This window comes from Panthera onca, chromosome A2 (genome assembly GCF_046562875.1).
Source record: "Panthera onca isolate mPanOnc1 chromosome A2, mPanOnc1 haplotype 2, whole genome shotgun sequence".
Lineage (NCBI taxonomy): Eukaryota > Metazoa > Chordata > Mammalia > Carnivora > Felidae > Panthera > Panthera onca.
In genome coordinates, this window is record NC_138340.1 from 146,965,289 (window position 1) to 146,980,866 (window position 15,578).

The 15,578-nt window shown below is 47.7% G+C and overlaps 2 protein-coding genes across 3 annotated transcripts in view; one reads left to right on the top strand and one right to left on the bottom strand.

The window, feature by feature from the left end:
- The window catches only part of MKLN1 (muskelin 1), a 379,442-nt gene that overhangs the window by 167,667 nt on the left and 196,197 nt on the right, over positions 1-15,578 (top strand). The window lies entirely within an intron of this gene.
- On the bottom strand, positions 1,239-15,551 carry LOC132686227 (uncharacterized). Its single transcript, XM_081790576.1, has 3 exons — positions 15,539-15,551; positions 7,742-8,248; positions 1,239-3,805 (listed from the first exon to the last, which is right to left on the bottom strand). The coding sequence occupies exons 1-3, from the start codon at positions 15,549-15,551 to the stop codon at positions 3,600-3,602; spliced, it is 726 nt and encodes a 241-aa protein (XP_081646702.1). The 3' UTR covers positions 1,239-3,599.

A 15,578-nucleotide genomic window follows, 5' to 3' on the forward strand; every position in this document is an offset into this window, starting at 1 on the left:
CTGGAGTGGGGGGGGGGGTGGTGCATGATGGAAAAACTCAATATTGTTGTGAAGAGACTACTAAAGGTGATTTTGCCAAGGGTTCAGAAAGAAGAGAGCTGGAAAGAATGCTTTTTTTTTTTTTTTTTTTTTTTTTTTAAGATAGTACATGAATAGAATGTTGCTAGAAATATGCACAGTAAAGGCCATTCCAGTTTCAGGCAGAAATGAGGAACAGGTTATTGGAAACGGGAGGAAAGGTGATCTTTGTTATAAAGTAGCAAAGAATTTGGCTGATTTGTAATCTTGTTCTTGTACCCTGTGAAATCTCAAGCTGAGATTTCTAAGCAAAGTGTTGAAGAAGTGGCTTGGTTCCTCCTGATGGCTTATTGGTAATTTAAGAGAGATATGAACTGATGATATTATTTATGCAAAAAGGAACCAGAATTTAAAGCTTTGGAAAATCCTAAGACTGTCCACATTACAAAAAATGAGAAAGCATATTTAAAGAAACTAAAGGTACGGTTTACTGACCATTTGATAAAGAGATTAGCGTGGATATGAACCGTAGAACTAATCAGCCACCCCAGCAGGGATACTCCATTGAACTGAAGGGGATGGAGATGGACGGAATGAAGAAAGGCTGTTGGACGTCTTGCATTTTATAGGACTAGGACCACAGAGCTGTTAGGTTGGAACAAAAGCTATTCTTCAAGACAGGGAAAGAATGATCCTGAAAACAATTCGAGATCATTAGGGGTACCATCAGGGTTTCAAAAGAGAGGCTATCATCTGTTACAACAGGCCAGATGGCTTCCACCCACAGCTCTGGGGCGGGGCTACCCAGAGCCCCGGGGGGTGTGACCACCACCGGGTAGAGCTGGAGAGCTGGAGAGCGTTTCTCAGGCAAGACAGTAAAACAGTGGCCATCCCCAACTGGACCCCCTTTTGGGGGTCCAAAAGGTGGTGCTAAAGGCAGCATGGGGCCAAAGGGGATTATTCTCAGGCTTTAAGCTCTCATTTAGTTTCCCTTGCTTTCATGGGACTTACCACCCCTTCCTTCTTTCTTTCTTTTGTAATGCAAATGTCTGTCTCTAGTCTGTCCTACCATCCTATTGTGGAAGCACTTAACTTGGTTTCACAGGTTCCTAGCTGAAGAGGAATTCTGCCTCAGGATGAGTCTCATCCATATTGGATTTAGATGATATTGTTATGCCCAGAATTCGTGATCCCCAAAGACCAGGGAGCCGAGTCCGATGCAAAAGCAAAGAGCCTTTATTCGAGCTAGCAGGAGCTCAATCCCCTACCTGCACCGATGCAGCGGTGAGATGCCGGAGAGAGAGCGAGTTTTAAAAGCACAAAGGTTTTATAGAGATCTAGGGGCAGTTGGAGGGGTGATGGTTGTGGCCTTAGCCGATTGGCTGGGGAAGGGTCAGAGTCCCGTTGTGCAGGTTGCCGGGCGTGGTTTGAATGGGAAGTTTAAACGGGTGAGCAGGAAGTTACTCAAGGGGAGGAGGCGTGGTGTGAGGTTTGAGCGGGAATTTCTTTCTGTGGTTTTCCTGGAAAGGGGGCCATGTCAGGGACATAGTCACTCAAGATGGAGGACACAGAACAAAATGGAGTCGGCCAGTCTAGGTTCACTCTTTCATTCCCCCCTTGTCATGTAGCTTGCAGACCCGATCATGGGACCGGCTGCATTTCTATTTTGTCCTCTTCTGTTATTAGGCCTTGTACTGAGCACGGAGGACCATTAGTTGGATGGCCCCCATGCGGTCCCTGACAAACTAGACCAGCCTGTTGATGATACAGGGTCCGAGGGTTACTAGTAGGAGCAGGATGGCGAGGGGTCCAAAAAGGGACGAGATGAGGGTAGTTAACCAGGGAGACCAGTTGAACAAAGACTCGTACCAGGACTGAGATTGTTCTCTAACTTTCGTTTTTGTAGCCCTTCCCTTATGAGGGCCATAGATTCTTTTACGACCCCCGAGTGATCAACATAGAAGCAACATTCTTCCCCTAGGGCTGCACATAGTCCTCCTTGCTGCATGAATAAGTCTAATCCCCTTCAGTTTTGGAGTACTACTTCTGATAAGGAAGTAAGGGATTCTTATAAATGAGAAATTGATTTCTCAATTCTTTCTATGTCTAAGTCAATGGCTGCCCTTAGGGTTCTGTAGTTTTTGTCCTGGATGACGAGTGAGGATATTCCGGTCCCTGCCCCCACTAATCCCAGTCCCAAGAGCCCAGCCAGAGTTAGGGTTGTAATAGGCTCTCTCTTACTTCAGGGGTTAGTAGAGCCTAACCTGTTAAGTATTTTTTTCCCCGAATGGTACACTAGCTTGGGGATCAACTGCACGAGTATGCAGAAGCCTTCTTTCAAGGAGTTAAAGACTTGGGAGTGGACGCAGGGAGCGAGGCTACTGGAACAGGCCCACCATGCATTTTTGCGGGGGAAGTAGATACACTGTCTCCCTGGGGACTGTTAGGGTTTCATTACAGAGATGTGACTGCCCGGGGGGCACGTGGCCTATGCAAGTGCCCTGCCCTGTTACCGCCTGGAGGGTTAGTGTTGCAGTAGCCTGCTGCCATCTGCAGGAGCTAGAGTTGGAGGCTGTTGTATAATTGCCTTTAATGGCAATACCTTCGTAATATGGGGGCCGGACATCTAGACAGAGCCAACAGGACTTGGTCAGGTCGGGCCTAGAAGTGTTTAGTACCTGGTATGCTCCAACAACCGTGCTCCACAGGAGGTCTGCATCAGATAGTAAGTTGTGACCTGGGGCAGGAGATGCGGGTGACGCTCTGGTATGGACAGGAGATATGGAGGGCTGTGTGGCCGGGGCCTGGGTGTTTCTGGGCATGGCCGCCCGGGCGGGGGCAGGTCAGGGAACTAGTACTTGGTTGGGTCCTACCCCCGTGGGGGACTGCTGGGCAAGGGGAGTCACTTGCATTCAGAGGGTAAATAATGTTCCCTTGTCCTTGGCTCCCAGCCTAACCCGGTCGTATATCCTGAGTCCTCAGGTTTTTCCACTCTCCCATCCTGTTGTTTTTTCACCTTGGCTTGTAAAGGATATAACTATGGGATTACCGCACCCCCAGGCATATGGTGGTCGGGGGCCACTGGGCCGCTTTACCACAATGAGATCTCTGGTGCGTGGTGGGGTCCAGCAGATGTGCCCCATCAAGACACATGACAAGGAGGCGCAAAAGTAGTCAGCCGCATCCCTGCATGTGCTAGAGCAAGAGTGGCCGGGGCAGACGTAGAAATAAAGGTTCTGCGCATGGAATCCGGGGGCATATGGTGACAAGGGGAGCAGAGTCTGGAGGTCTATGTAAAGTTCTGGGAACCAAGTGTCCTTGGGGTGGCTCTGGGAAGTATGATTAAGTATCGTCCCTGAGCTGGTGTCTATGATCTGCTAGGTGATGTTTTGGGGGCTGTGGGGACTCTCGGCAGCATGAGCAGTGACAAGCAGAGCTAACAGTTACCAATATTAGGTGGGTCAAATGCGTTGTAGCTTGAGCTTGAGCGGGTTGTGTTGGTCCTGATTGACGGCCCGTTGCGTGACGAAGTCCTTCCGGATCGAGGAGGGGTCTGCTGGCCGAACGTGGGTGTGATGGACCTAGGTCGTGATGCCGTCTTTGAGAGCGGTGGGGGTTGTCAGCATCACGATGTAGGGTCCCTTCCAGCGTGGCTGGAGGGTCTCTCGGCGGTGCCTCTTGACGTAGACCCAGTCTCCCGGCCTGTACTGATGAGGTGTCGGAGTAGGGCCAGCCTCGCAGATGGCACGGAGGCGCGGCCAAATGTCCTCGTGTGCCTTCTGGAGCCCTCTCAAGGAAAGAAAAAGTTCTTGATCTTTAAATTCAGCAAGAAGTTCAGCTCGAAGGTTGGGAACAATAGGGGGTGGCCTGCCAAACATGATCTCGTAGGGAGTAAAACCCAAGGTGTAAGGAGTGTTCCTAACCTGGTAAAGGGCATACGGTAGGAGAGTCACCCAGTCCCCACCAGTCTCCATGGTTAATTTGGTAAGGGTCTCTTTTAGGGTTCTATTCATTCTTTCTACCTTTCCTGAGCTCTGGGGCCTATAAGCACAATGTAATTTCCAGTTTGCCCCCACAGCCTTGGCTACTGCCTGCGTTACCTTCGAGATAAAAGCTGGTCCACTGTCTGATCCTATCATGGCAGGAAAAACAAACCTGGGTAAGATATCTTCTAGTAGCTTCTTAGCCACCGTCTGAGCCGTTTCATGCTTAGTTGGGTATGCCTCTACCCAGCCAGAGAAGGTGTCTGTAAATACTAAAAGATATTTATAACTATATTTTCCTGGTTTAACTTCAGTGAAGTCGACTTCCCATTGGGCTCCCGGTCTGGTGCCTCTGAGCCTGGTTCCTTTTTCATTTGATGTGGCTCTCGCGTTGGTGAGTTGGCAGGTCTTCCAGGCAGATACAGCTTGCTCTATTTTGGTGTCCTGTTGGTGAATCTTGATTCTGGCATGTTGGATAAGTCTTTTAATTTTCGGGCCCCCATGTGAGTAGACTAATGCATGTGTTCTAATACTGAGACTCCGAGCCGGTCTGGCAGCACGAGCTCCTTGTTAGGTGTATACCACCATCCCTTTATCTCCCGGGCCATGGGGAGTTTCTTGATCCTCTGTAACTCCTCCTGGGAGTATTTGGGCTGGTCTGGTAAAACTGGGTCTCCCGGGTCCGGTAGTTGTATGGTCATGGTGGGGACTGAAATAAGGGGACTTATTTGTAGGGGTAGTTGTATGGTCATGGTGGGGACTGCCTTGGCTGCCTGGTCAGCCTTTCGATTACCTTTAGCTACTGGGTTATCAGTTTTCTGGTGCCCTTGGCAATGGATAATGGTCAGCTTGGCAGGAAGCCATAAGGCCGTAAGCAGGTCAAGTATCTCCTGCTTATTTTTTATAGTCCGTCGTTCTGCCGTCAGTAACGCCCTCTTCTGATAAATTGCCCTATGAATATGAGCTGTGGCAAACACATAACGGCTGTCTGTGTAGATGGTAAGCCATTTTCCAGCTCCCAGCATCAGCGCCTTGGTGAGGGCGATGAGCTCTGCTCGCTGGGCTGACGTTCTGGAGGATAGAGCCTCCACCCATACGGTGTCCGTTTCGGTGACCACCGCTGCACCCCCATACCTGTGTCTGTCCCGCACAAAGCTGCTGCCATCAGTGAACCAAGTAGCCTTGGCATCGGGGAGGGGCCGGTCGGTCACATCCATCCGGAATCCATGTACTTGCTCTAGGATCCCCGCACAGTCATGTAGTGGAGCATCTAGGTCAGGGTTGGGCAGCAGGGTTGCAGGATTGAGGGCCGCACTGGGGTGGAACCACGTCCATGGAGGGTTGAGTAGGAGGCTCTGGTAATGAGTCATACGTGTGTTACTCATCCATCTTTCAGGAGGCTGTTTCAGGACCCCTTCAATGGCGTGTGGGGTCGTGATCCAGATCTCCTGTCCTAGGGTCAGTTTGTCTGCGTCCTTGACTAGGAGTGCTGTCGCCGCAATAATTCTTAGGCATGGCGGCCAGCCGGCAGCCATTGTGTCTAGCTTCTCGGATAGGTAAGCCACTGGGTGGTTCCAGGGGCCTAAGGCTTGAGTTAGAACCCCTTTTGCTATTCCCTTGTGTTCGTCTACAAAGAGGTGGAAGGGCTTTGTAATGTCTGGCAGGCCCAGGGCTGGGGCACTTATGAGGGCCTTTTTTTAACTGAGTAAAGGCAGTTTCTTCTTTTTCAGTCCATTCAAATGTTTTCCCCTCTTTGGTAGCTTCATATAGAGGCCTGGTGATCTCAGCAAAACCCGGAACCCAGAGGTGGCAGTAGCCAGCCGATCCTAGAAATTCCCTTACTTCCCTTTGGGAGGTGGGAGTAGGGATCTTCAGGACAGTTTCTTTTCTGGCATCTGATAACCGCTGCTGTCTGCCCTCCAGGATGTATCCTACGTAACTTATCCTCTCCCTGCATATCTGAGCCTTTTTTGCAGATGCCCGGTACCCCAAGGCCCCCCGGGTAGCCAGCAGGTCCTGGGTCCCTTGCTCACAGTCCTTGGCCGTGTCTGCAGCAATCAGGATGTCATTTACGTACTGTAGGAGGGTGAGGCCAGGGTGCTCCTTTCTGTACTCACCCAGGTCCTCGTGTAGTGCCTCGTTGAAGATGGTGGGCGAATTTTTGAACCCCTGAGGCAGCCGTGTCTAGGTGAGACACCCGCTGTAGCCCTCCTCCAGATCATGCCACTTGAAGGAGAACAAGGGCTGGCTTTGGGGTGCCAGCGGCAGACTGAAGAAAGCGTCCTTTAAATCTAGTACAGTATACCAGACCCTGGAGGGTGCCAAGGAGCTCAAGAGAGTATATGGGTTGGGAACAGTTGGGTGTATGTCTGTGACCCTCTTACTTACTTCCCAGAGGTCTTGTAACGGTCGACAGTCATTTGTGTGAGGTTTTTTGACCGGCAGTAGGAGGGTGTTCCAGGCAGACTGGCAAGGAACTAGTACCCCTAGGCTTCATAGTCTCCGGATGTGTGGCTGGATCCCCCTTCTGGGCCTCCTGAGACATGGGGTATTGTTTGATCCTTACCGGACCTTCTCCTGGCTTGAGCTCTACCAGGACCGGGGTCCTGTGAGCAGCTAGTCCCATTCCCCCTGTCTCTGCCCAAACCGATGGGAATTCTTGTAGCTATCTGTCTATATTATCCTCTCTCGGGAGCGCCTCCTGGTGGAGGCGGTATTCATCCTCTAGTTTCATGGTCAGGACCTGGATGGGGTGGCCCTTGCCATTGGTGACCTGAGGCCCCCCTTGTCTGAAAGTTATCTTAGCTCCAATCTTGGTCAGTAAGTCCCATCCTAACAGTGGGTAGGGGCATTCCGGTATTACCATAAAGGAGTGGGATACCCGTCCCGTCCCCACATCTACCATTCTTCAGGTAGTCCATGAATACTGGCTCATACCAGTTGCCCCTTGTACCCAGGACTTCTTGCTGGCTAGCTTTCCTAGTGGGGTGTGGAGGACCGAATGTTGCGCTCCGGTGTCAACAAGGAAGTCAACAGGGGTCCCCTCCACTTTAAGAGTTACCCTGGGCTCGGGGAGAGGATCCGAACCCCGACTTCCCTAATCACTCAGTTTATCTAGCTCTAAGACTTTTACTCGATCAGTCTTGCTTCCCTTCCTGCCGGCCTTTTTCGGACAAACTCAGGCCCAATGCCCTATCTCCTTGCAGTATGTGCACTGATCTTTCTGCAGCCTCTGCTTCCCCCCCCTTGGTGGTTCCTTTACCTCCTCTTGAGTCATCTGCCAGCTGCCAGAGACGGCGGTCTCATTCCTCGGGGGAGTCAGCAGTGGTAGCTAGTAGTATTCTGGCCAGGTCTCGAGTCTGCTTGCTGCTGGCAGCCGCCATGGCGCGAGCCTGCTTATCCTCAGGAGGCTCCCGGTTATTATATACCTTTTTGGCTGCTACCAGTAAGTCCTGCAGACTTTTTTTCTCCTAGTTTATCTATTTTCTGTAATTTTCTCCTAATGTCTATGGCCAATTGGTTTACAAAGGCCATGATAACAGCTGCCTTGCTTTCTGGAGCCTCTGGATCCATGGGGGTATAGGTATGGAATGCCTCCATGATCTGTTCTAAAAAGGCAGCTGGAGACTCATCTTTTTCCTGTTGCACATTTCCTACCTTGGCCAAACTGGTTGGCTTCCTAGCAGCCATTCGGAGACCCCCCATTAGAGTCTGGCGGTAGACCTGGAGCCTCTCCTTACCTTCTGCCGTGTTGAAATCCCACTTGGGCCGAGTTAAGGGGAAGGAGGCATCTATTTGAGCCTGGTTGGTGGTGGGATTCCCGTCTGCGCCCGGAACTAGTTTTCGGACTTCACTGAGGATTTTTTCTCTTTCCTCAGTCGTGAACAGGACCTGCAAAAGCTGCTGGCAATCGTCCCGTGTGGGCTGATGGGTAAAAAGAACAGAGTCTAATAAATCAACAAGCCCTGCTGGTTTCTCGGATAACTTAGGATTCTGAGCTTTCCAATTGTAGGGGTCACTAGTGGCGAAAGGCCAATAGTGATGGGGCTGATTCCCCTCCGCGTCTGGGAGTCCGGTGGCTCGCAGGGGCAGAATAGTGGAGTCGGTGGAGGAGGCGGATTGCTGCCTCTGAGCCCTTTGTCTGGTAAAGGGCGGGCTTCCCACTGGAGCGTTTCCACCTCCCGCTCTTGGAACAGCGTCTGCCTTCTGCCTCCCCCGGAGGGGGAGGATGGTGTTCTTCCAGCATCCTAGGGGGGTTATATGGGGGAGGAAAAATTAATTCTTCAGTCCCCCCTTGTAGGACAGGGTAGAGGGGTGCTGAAGGCTGGGTAAGACTTTTCTTGTTCTCCTTCTTCTCTGTCCCCTGCAAAACAAGAATGGGTTTTGGCTCCGGAGGGCGTGGGGCTAGGAAGGGCTTAAGCCAAGAGGGTGGGTCTTCTACAAGGTCCTGCCAAGTGATAATGTAAGGGAGCTGATCAGGATGGCCTGTCTTAGGCCGAGAGATGATACCCCTGACTTGGTGGATGGTAGGGAGGTCGAAGGTTCCCTCTGGCGGCCATCCAACATTGAAAGCTGGCCACTCGCTAGAACAAAAAACCTGCCACCAACCCTTTCGGACTTCCACACTGAGGTTGTTAGCTCTTCCCCTGACATCCTTAAAGTGATCAATTGTAATACTTAGAGGAGTAGTCTGAGTCTGTCCCATAATGTCCGTCCAGTAAGTCCACAGAACAAAACAGAGAAACACAGAAACAGACAAACAGAGGGCCCATAGAAACAGTCTTCCAACTCCATGGAAGCAAAACTGAAAGCTAGACGATGGCCTCACACCGACCGGCGGGAGCGACCTGCCTCTTCTCAGACCTTTGAGGGGAATCCACGTCCCTCCAGAAGGGGGGATCGGAACGTCTTCTGAAACTCCCAACCCGTGGTCCTCCAGTGCATCCACTTAGACCATGCCGGGCACTACCAGAATTTCAGAAATGAGCTCACATGGAAGAGACAGGGAATGAACAGACACTAACTGTGGCCAGTCAGGCTCTCCGGGTCAGGGGTCCCTCGGGGGTCTTGGGGATCCCGGACGAGCCCCCAAATGTTATGCCCAGAATTCGTGATCCCCAAAGACCACCAGGGAGCTGAGTCCGATGCAAAAGCAAAGAGCCTTTATTCGAGCTAGCTCGAGCTCAATCCCCTACCTGCACTGACGCAGTGGTGAGATGCCGGAGAGTGAGTTTCAAAAGCACAAAGGTTTTATAGGGATCTAGGGGCAGTTGGTGGGGTGATGGTCGTGGTCTTAGCCAATTGGATGGGGAAGGGTCAGAGTCCCGTTGCGCAGGTTGCCGGGCGTGGTTTGAACAGAAAATTTGAACAGGTGAGTGGGAAGTTACTCAAGGGGAGGAGGCGTGGTGTGAGGTTTGAGCAGGAATTTCTTCCTGCGGTTTTCCTGGACAGGGGGCCATCTTGGGGACACAGTCACTCAAGATGGAGGACACAGAACAAAATGGAGTCGGCTGGTCTAGGTCCGCTCTTTCAATATTCAGATAAGACTTTGGACTTTAGACTTTATGCTGGAATGAGCTATAAGAACTTTGGGGCTGTTGGGATGAAATGAATGTATTTAGCAAGTGAGAGGGACACACATTTTGGGGGACCAGGGGTGGATGCAAGAAGGTGGATGTGTGCAGATCAGGAGGAGGGCTCTCATTAGATACTGAATCTACTAGCACCTTGATCTTGGACTTCCTCGACTCCAGAACTGTGAAAAATAAGTGTTTGTCATCTAAGCCATGAAGTTTATGGCATTTTTGTTATAGCAGACTTAATTGCCTAAGACAACTGGTGAGAAGAAATTTAGGAGGAACTAAGAGATGCAGTTCAGGAAATATTTCTTGAGTATCTGCTATGTGCCAGTTATGGAGGGTTTGAAGAAGAATAATGCAGGTGTAGTCCTCAAAAGTTCCCACTAAATACATGAGGAAAAAAGTGGACTGAGAATCAGGTACTTGGGTTCTGGATTCATATCTGTGAAAGGCCAATTGTGTGGATGACCTTAGACATGACATTGAACATAATTGGGTATTCGTTTCTTCATCTGTTGCATAATATTGTAAAAGGAAATTCTCCCATTTACAGCAGAGCTTGCCTAGGAGATAGCACACTGAATACTGTATTGTGCTCCTACTCTCCTAAATAGCTAAAGCTGTGAAAGAAACCATGAACTTTGCATGACCCACGTCAGCTAAAGCAATATCCTTACAAGACCTATCTGAAGGTTTATTTTTTTCTGACCGCTGAAGTATGGGGCTTGTTTTAACCAATCATGTACAGAACTGTTGACTTATTCCAGCCTGTTGAGAGGGGTTATTTTAATCTTCAGTGAGCATAACAATCATGAAACCTGTTCCTTACAATTAAAAACACCTCTTTTCCCCCTTAGTCTAGTGTGTTCCTTTGCCTGGAAATAAATAAATCAGCCAAAGTGGTTTTGCTTTTTAACTCTGGTAGTCTTTTTTGACAACATCTTATATCTGAATAGTACTTTACCATTTACTAAGTCTCTTCCCACTTGAGAAGAATGGGATGTGATCAAACAGGACTGGCTTTTGAACCAAAGAGATTCTGGCTGTCACTGGCTAGCTACACCTCCTTGAATAAGTTATTATATCACTGAAGGTCCCAGCTGGAAACAGATGGCATTCTGAAATTGGGCAATTTAAGAGACTTAATAAAGAGACTATTTATAAAAGTGTGAGAACATACCAGGAAACCACAGGAAGCAAGGAGCAGGGGTGGTTACTGGAACCCAGAACCAGAGAGAGTGGTGTGGAGAGACTACCTGGGAGGAGGAGGACATGTGACCTTTGGTCCAAAGGGCCAGTCGGCCCAGAGTGACCTTACAGACAGAGGAAGGAATACCCTTACCTCACTCTCTTCTGTCCCACACGTGTGAAGAAGCAAATCAAAGACAACAATTATTTAACCTTTCTAAGTCTCATTATTCTCATTTGTGAAAGGGGAATAATATTTGTATCTCAGAGTTTCTATGAATTAAATGAGAACTTACATTATTTCATAGTAGACAAACTATGCACTCTATAATCATTCTCTTCCTTCATTTGATCTTCAAATCCCCTTGTGAAATAGACAGGATAGGTTTGATTAAATTTACTTTTAGAGGTGGAAAATGAGACTCAGAAGTTATGTGAATTTCCCAAGGTCTCATAGCTAGAAAAGTAGCAGACCGACGACCAAACTAAGATTTTTAACACATTCTCTAGGTTTCCTTCCACGGATTATTCTTGTGCCCCTACTCCCCTACTGCAGAAGGTTGCCACAGATGGTTTCTTCTCTCTGGAGCTGCTATACCTGGAGCTCCAGTAACTCTGCTGCTCAGAGAAAAATTTGACTCAGGAATTAGTGCCTGAGCCAAAAGAAGCAACCACTAGATCGGTTAGATAAAAAGGTGGCCAGGGTCACCTGGGTGGCTCAGTTGGTTAAGTGTCCGGCTCTTTTTTTTTTTTTTTTTTAATGTTTACTTATTTTAGAGAGAGAGAGAGAGAGACAGGATACAAGTGAGGGAGGGGCAGAGTGAGAGAGAGTCACAGAATCTGAAGCAGGCTCCAGGCTCTGAGCTATCAGTACAGAGCCTGATGCAGTGCTCGAACTCAGGAACCACAAGATCGTGACCTGAGCTGAAGTCGGACACTCAGCTGACTGTGCACCCAGGTGCCCTAAGTGTCCAACTCTTGATTTCGGCTCAGGTCATGATCTCACAGTTTGTGAGTTGGGCTCTGCGCTGACAATGTGGAGCCTGCTTGGGATTCTCTCTCTCCCTCTCTCTGCCCCTCCCTCACTCATTATTATAAAAAAAATAATAATAAAAGAAAGCCAAATGCCTCTAAAGTGACTAGGTATAAGACTTTGACCAAAATAGATTCTTCATATTGCATACTTGGCAATCTGCCTTGGATATCTATCAGATATATCCTGTATAGTTCATTAATGTCAGAATTCTTTTTTTTGTTTGTTTGTACCTCTTAATCCTCTTCATCCATTTCATCCATCCCTTAACCAACCACCCCTCTGGCAATCACCAGTTTGTTCTCTGTATTTAAGAGTGTTTTTGTTGTTGTTGATTTGTTCATTTGTTTTTTAGATTCCTCATGTAAGTGAAATCATATGGTGTTTGTCTTTCTCTGACTTTATTTCACTTAGCATAATACCCTCTAGGTCCACCCATGTTGTTGCAAATGGCAAGATTTAATTCTTTTATATATGTATATACCACATCTTCTTTACTCCTCATTTATCAATGGACACTTGAATTGCTTCAATTTCTTGGATGTTGAAAATAATGCTGCAATAAACATAGGGATACATCTTTTTTTTTTTTAAAGCTTATTCATTTATTTTGAGAGAGAGAGAGAGAAAGAGAGAGAGAGAGAGAGAGCAGGGGAGGGGCAGAGAGAGAGGGAGAGAGAGAATCCCAAGCAGGCTCCACAGTGTCAGGCATAGACTCTGACATGGGGATCTATACCATGAACCATGAGATCATGACCTGAGTCGAAATCAAGTTGAATGCTTAACCGAGGCCATCCAGGTGCCCCTCTTTTCATTTTTTTTTTAAAGTAAGCTCTATACCCAATATGGGGCTTTAACTCACAACCCCAAGATCAAGAGTCACATGCTCTACTGACTGAGCCAGCCAGGCACCCAATCTTCTCAAATTAGTGTTTTCATTTTTCTTGGGTATATACCCAGTAGTGGAATTACTGGATCATATGGTATTTCTATTTTTAATTTTCTGAGGAACCTCCATACCGTTTCCCACAGTGGTTGCACCCATTTACATTCCCACCAACAGTGCAAGAGGGTTCCCTTTTTTCCACATCCTTGCCAACACCTGTTATTTCTTATCTTTTTGATACAAGACAGGCCTTTGTGTGCCTGGCACTTTCTTACTATAGCTTAACTATTAGCTTAACTATTACCTTCTTAGAGAAGTTTCCTTTACTATCCAATCTAACTATTACTCCAGTGTAGTCTTTTCTTAGCACTCAAAACACACAGACTAAAATTATCTAGTTGACTTATTTATTACATGTTACCATATCAGAATGTAAGCTCCACGAAAGCAGGGCCCTTGTCTGGCTTGTTTATCCCTATCTCTCTTGCACCTAGACAAAACCTGGCACATCACAGCCTCTTGATAAATTTTCTTTTTTTCAGGAAAAGATAGTGAATAGTGACAAACCAAATACAATCAGTTACTTTCTCTGGTAAGTATTTACTACGAGAAGCATACTGAGAAGGCATCAGAAGAGTAAAAGATGATTGCTTTTAAGGGATGACGAGATGACAGGTCACTGGAGCTCCTGGTCTCTGAATAATAATGATCCATTATCCAGTTCCCCATAAAGTGAGAATATGTCCCAATCTTTGAAGTGTGGGGGCACTAGAGGGACGAAGCAGCAGTTGAAGTTTCCAGGCCTTCCCCATGTATCCTTTTGATGAACTCCATCACCTAAGGCAACGCCCCAAACGCAGAGGAGGGTATAAAGATAGATCTCCAAGAGATCTGAGCTACTAGCAGACTCCTGCAGATTTTGAAATTTCTTTAGTCTTCTATTTTATCTTAACATTTACATACATCTTGGGTTCAGTATCATAATATATCCATATTTATGTTAACATATGAATACTTTAAATTATTCCACCGCTTGTAAAGTCTTTGCTGCAAGGAAGCCAAGCTATCCTGGGTCTTTACATTCTCCATGGCAATAGCACCTCAGGGATACATGTTTGCTGTCTGAGAAGTTCCCACATTCTCTTTCCTTTGCAGCCCAAGTTCTCCTTTAGCATAATTTAGTTGTTTATCAATAAATATTTACTGAGCATCTACTATGTACTAGAACCAACAGGCCTGGGGATGTAACTCTGAACAAGATATGCACAATTCCTACCTGCATGAGAGTTATTGTTTAGGGAGAAAGAACAGGAAAAAAAAAAAAAAAGAGTAAATTAAAATGTATTGTGGTAGCTGCTAAGATAAGGAAGGAAAATCAGGGTGCCAACAGAAATATAGAAACTGGCACCTAACCTCAAAATTGGTGATGAGGAGTGGTGCCTACATGGCTCAGTTGGTTAAGCATTCTGACTCTTGGTTTCAGCTCAGGTCATGATCTCACAGTTAGTGAGTTCGAGCCCCATGTTGGGCTCTGTGCTGATAGATCAGAGCCTGCTTGGGATTCCTTGTCTCTCCCCCTCTCTTTGCCCCTCCCCCGCTCACTCTCTCTCTCTCAAAATAAATAAATAAACTTAAAAAAAAACCACAACTGGTGACGAGGAATGATTTTCCAGAATGAAATAATCTGAAAAATGAACAAGAGTTAGCCAGGTAAAGAATAGTGGAGTGCTCCTGGCTTGGCTTAGGCTGAGCTCTGGAGGCCTGAGAGAGCACAGAACTCAAACGAGCCAATTCCGTGTGTTAGTTTAGTGTGGCAGGAGAAAAGCTTGCAAAGGATAAAGAAGAGAGAGGGCTGGAGACGTAATCAAGGCAGGACATGAGAGGCCTCTGCTAAAGGATTTCCATATTACTTAAATGGAATAGAAAGTCACTGAAAGTCATCTCAGGAAGAACTGGCTTATATCTATTTTTTATTATTAAAAAAAATTTTTTTTTACTGTTTGTTTATTCTTGAGAGAGAGTGGGGAAGGGGCAGAGAGAGAAGGAGACACAGAATCCGAAGCAGGCTCCAGGCTCCCAACCGTCAGCGCAGAGCCCGATGTGGGGCTTAAACCCATGAACTGTGCGATCATGACCTGAGCTGAAGTCAAGAGGCTGAACCGACTGAGCCCCTCGATTTTTTACAAGCATCATCCAGAAACCGCAGCTCTGTATCTGGGAAAGAACAAAGGCCCTACTTACATTAGGGTAAGAGGTGTAATTGGCAAACCCAGCACCCCGAACTAACAGAACTGAGACACCATCTGAATCTTCTCCCCTCACAAGCCTCTCTTCTCCCAAAGTTCACACTAAGCCTCTTCGGGACTAACCTTCTCGGGCCTCTGCCCCTGACTCTGGACTCGCAGCTCGAGTCACTGGGGTCACGGCATTATTCCCTCAGGGAACAAATACTTTTCCAACCTGCCGCCACACCCAAGGCGCGCGTGTGATTTTTAGACGTTAACCAATTGTGGCCTTCTTTTGGGCATTCTTGACCTGATGTGCTAGCGAAGGCCACTATCAAGTTTTGCCCGATGGAAAGAGGGAGCCAGGGAAAGATGTGAGGAGGTTTGGGGCAGCTTAGTGATTAGTAAGGGGGAAGAGAATACAATTATTGAGGTTTTCAACTCCCTGGGTCATTCGCTGAGAAACTCTTTGCCTGGGTTTTTCCGTGGGTCAGGCGGAGACGAAGCTACGGTCAAGGCTCTCAGGGGTAGGGCTTTTAGGGCTTTTCTAGGGAGTGCCGAGCACTTGGGTAACCGCAGGGGCTAAGCCAGGGACTAAGCCTGCATAACCCTCGACAAACCGGTACCTGCTGGGAGCATTATCTACAGCTGCCAGATATTTGCAGC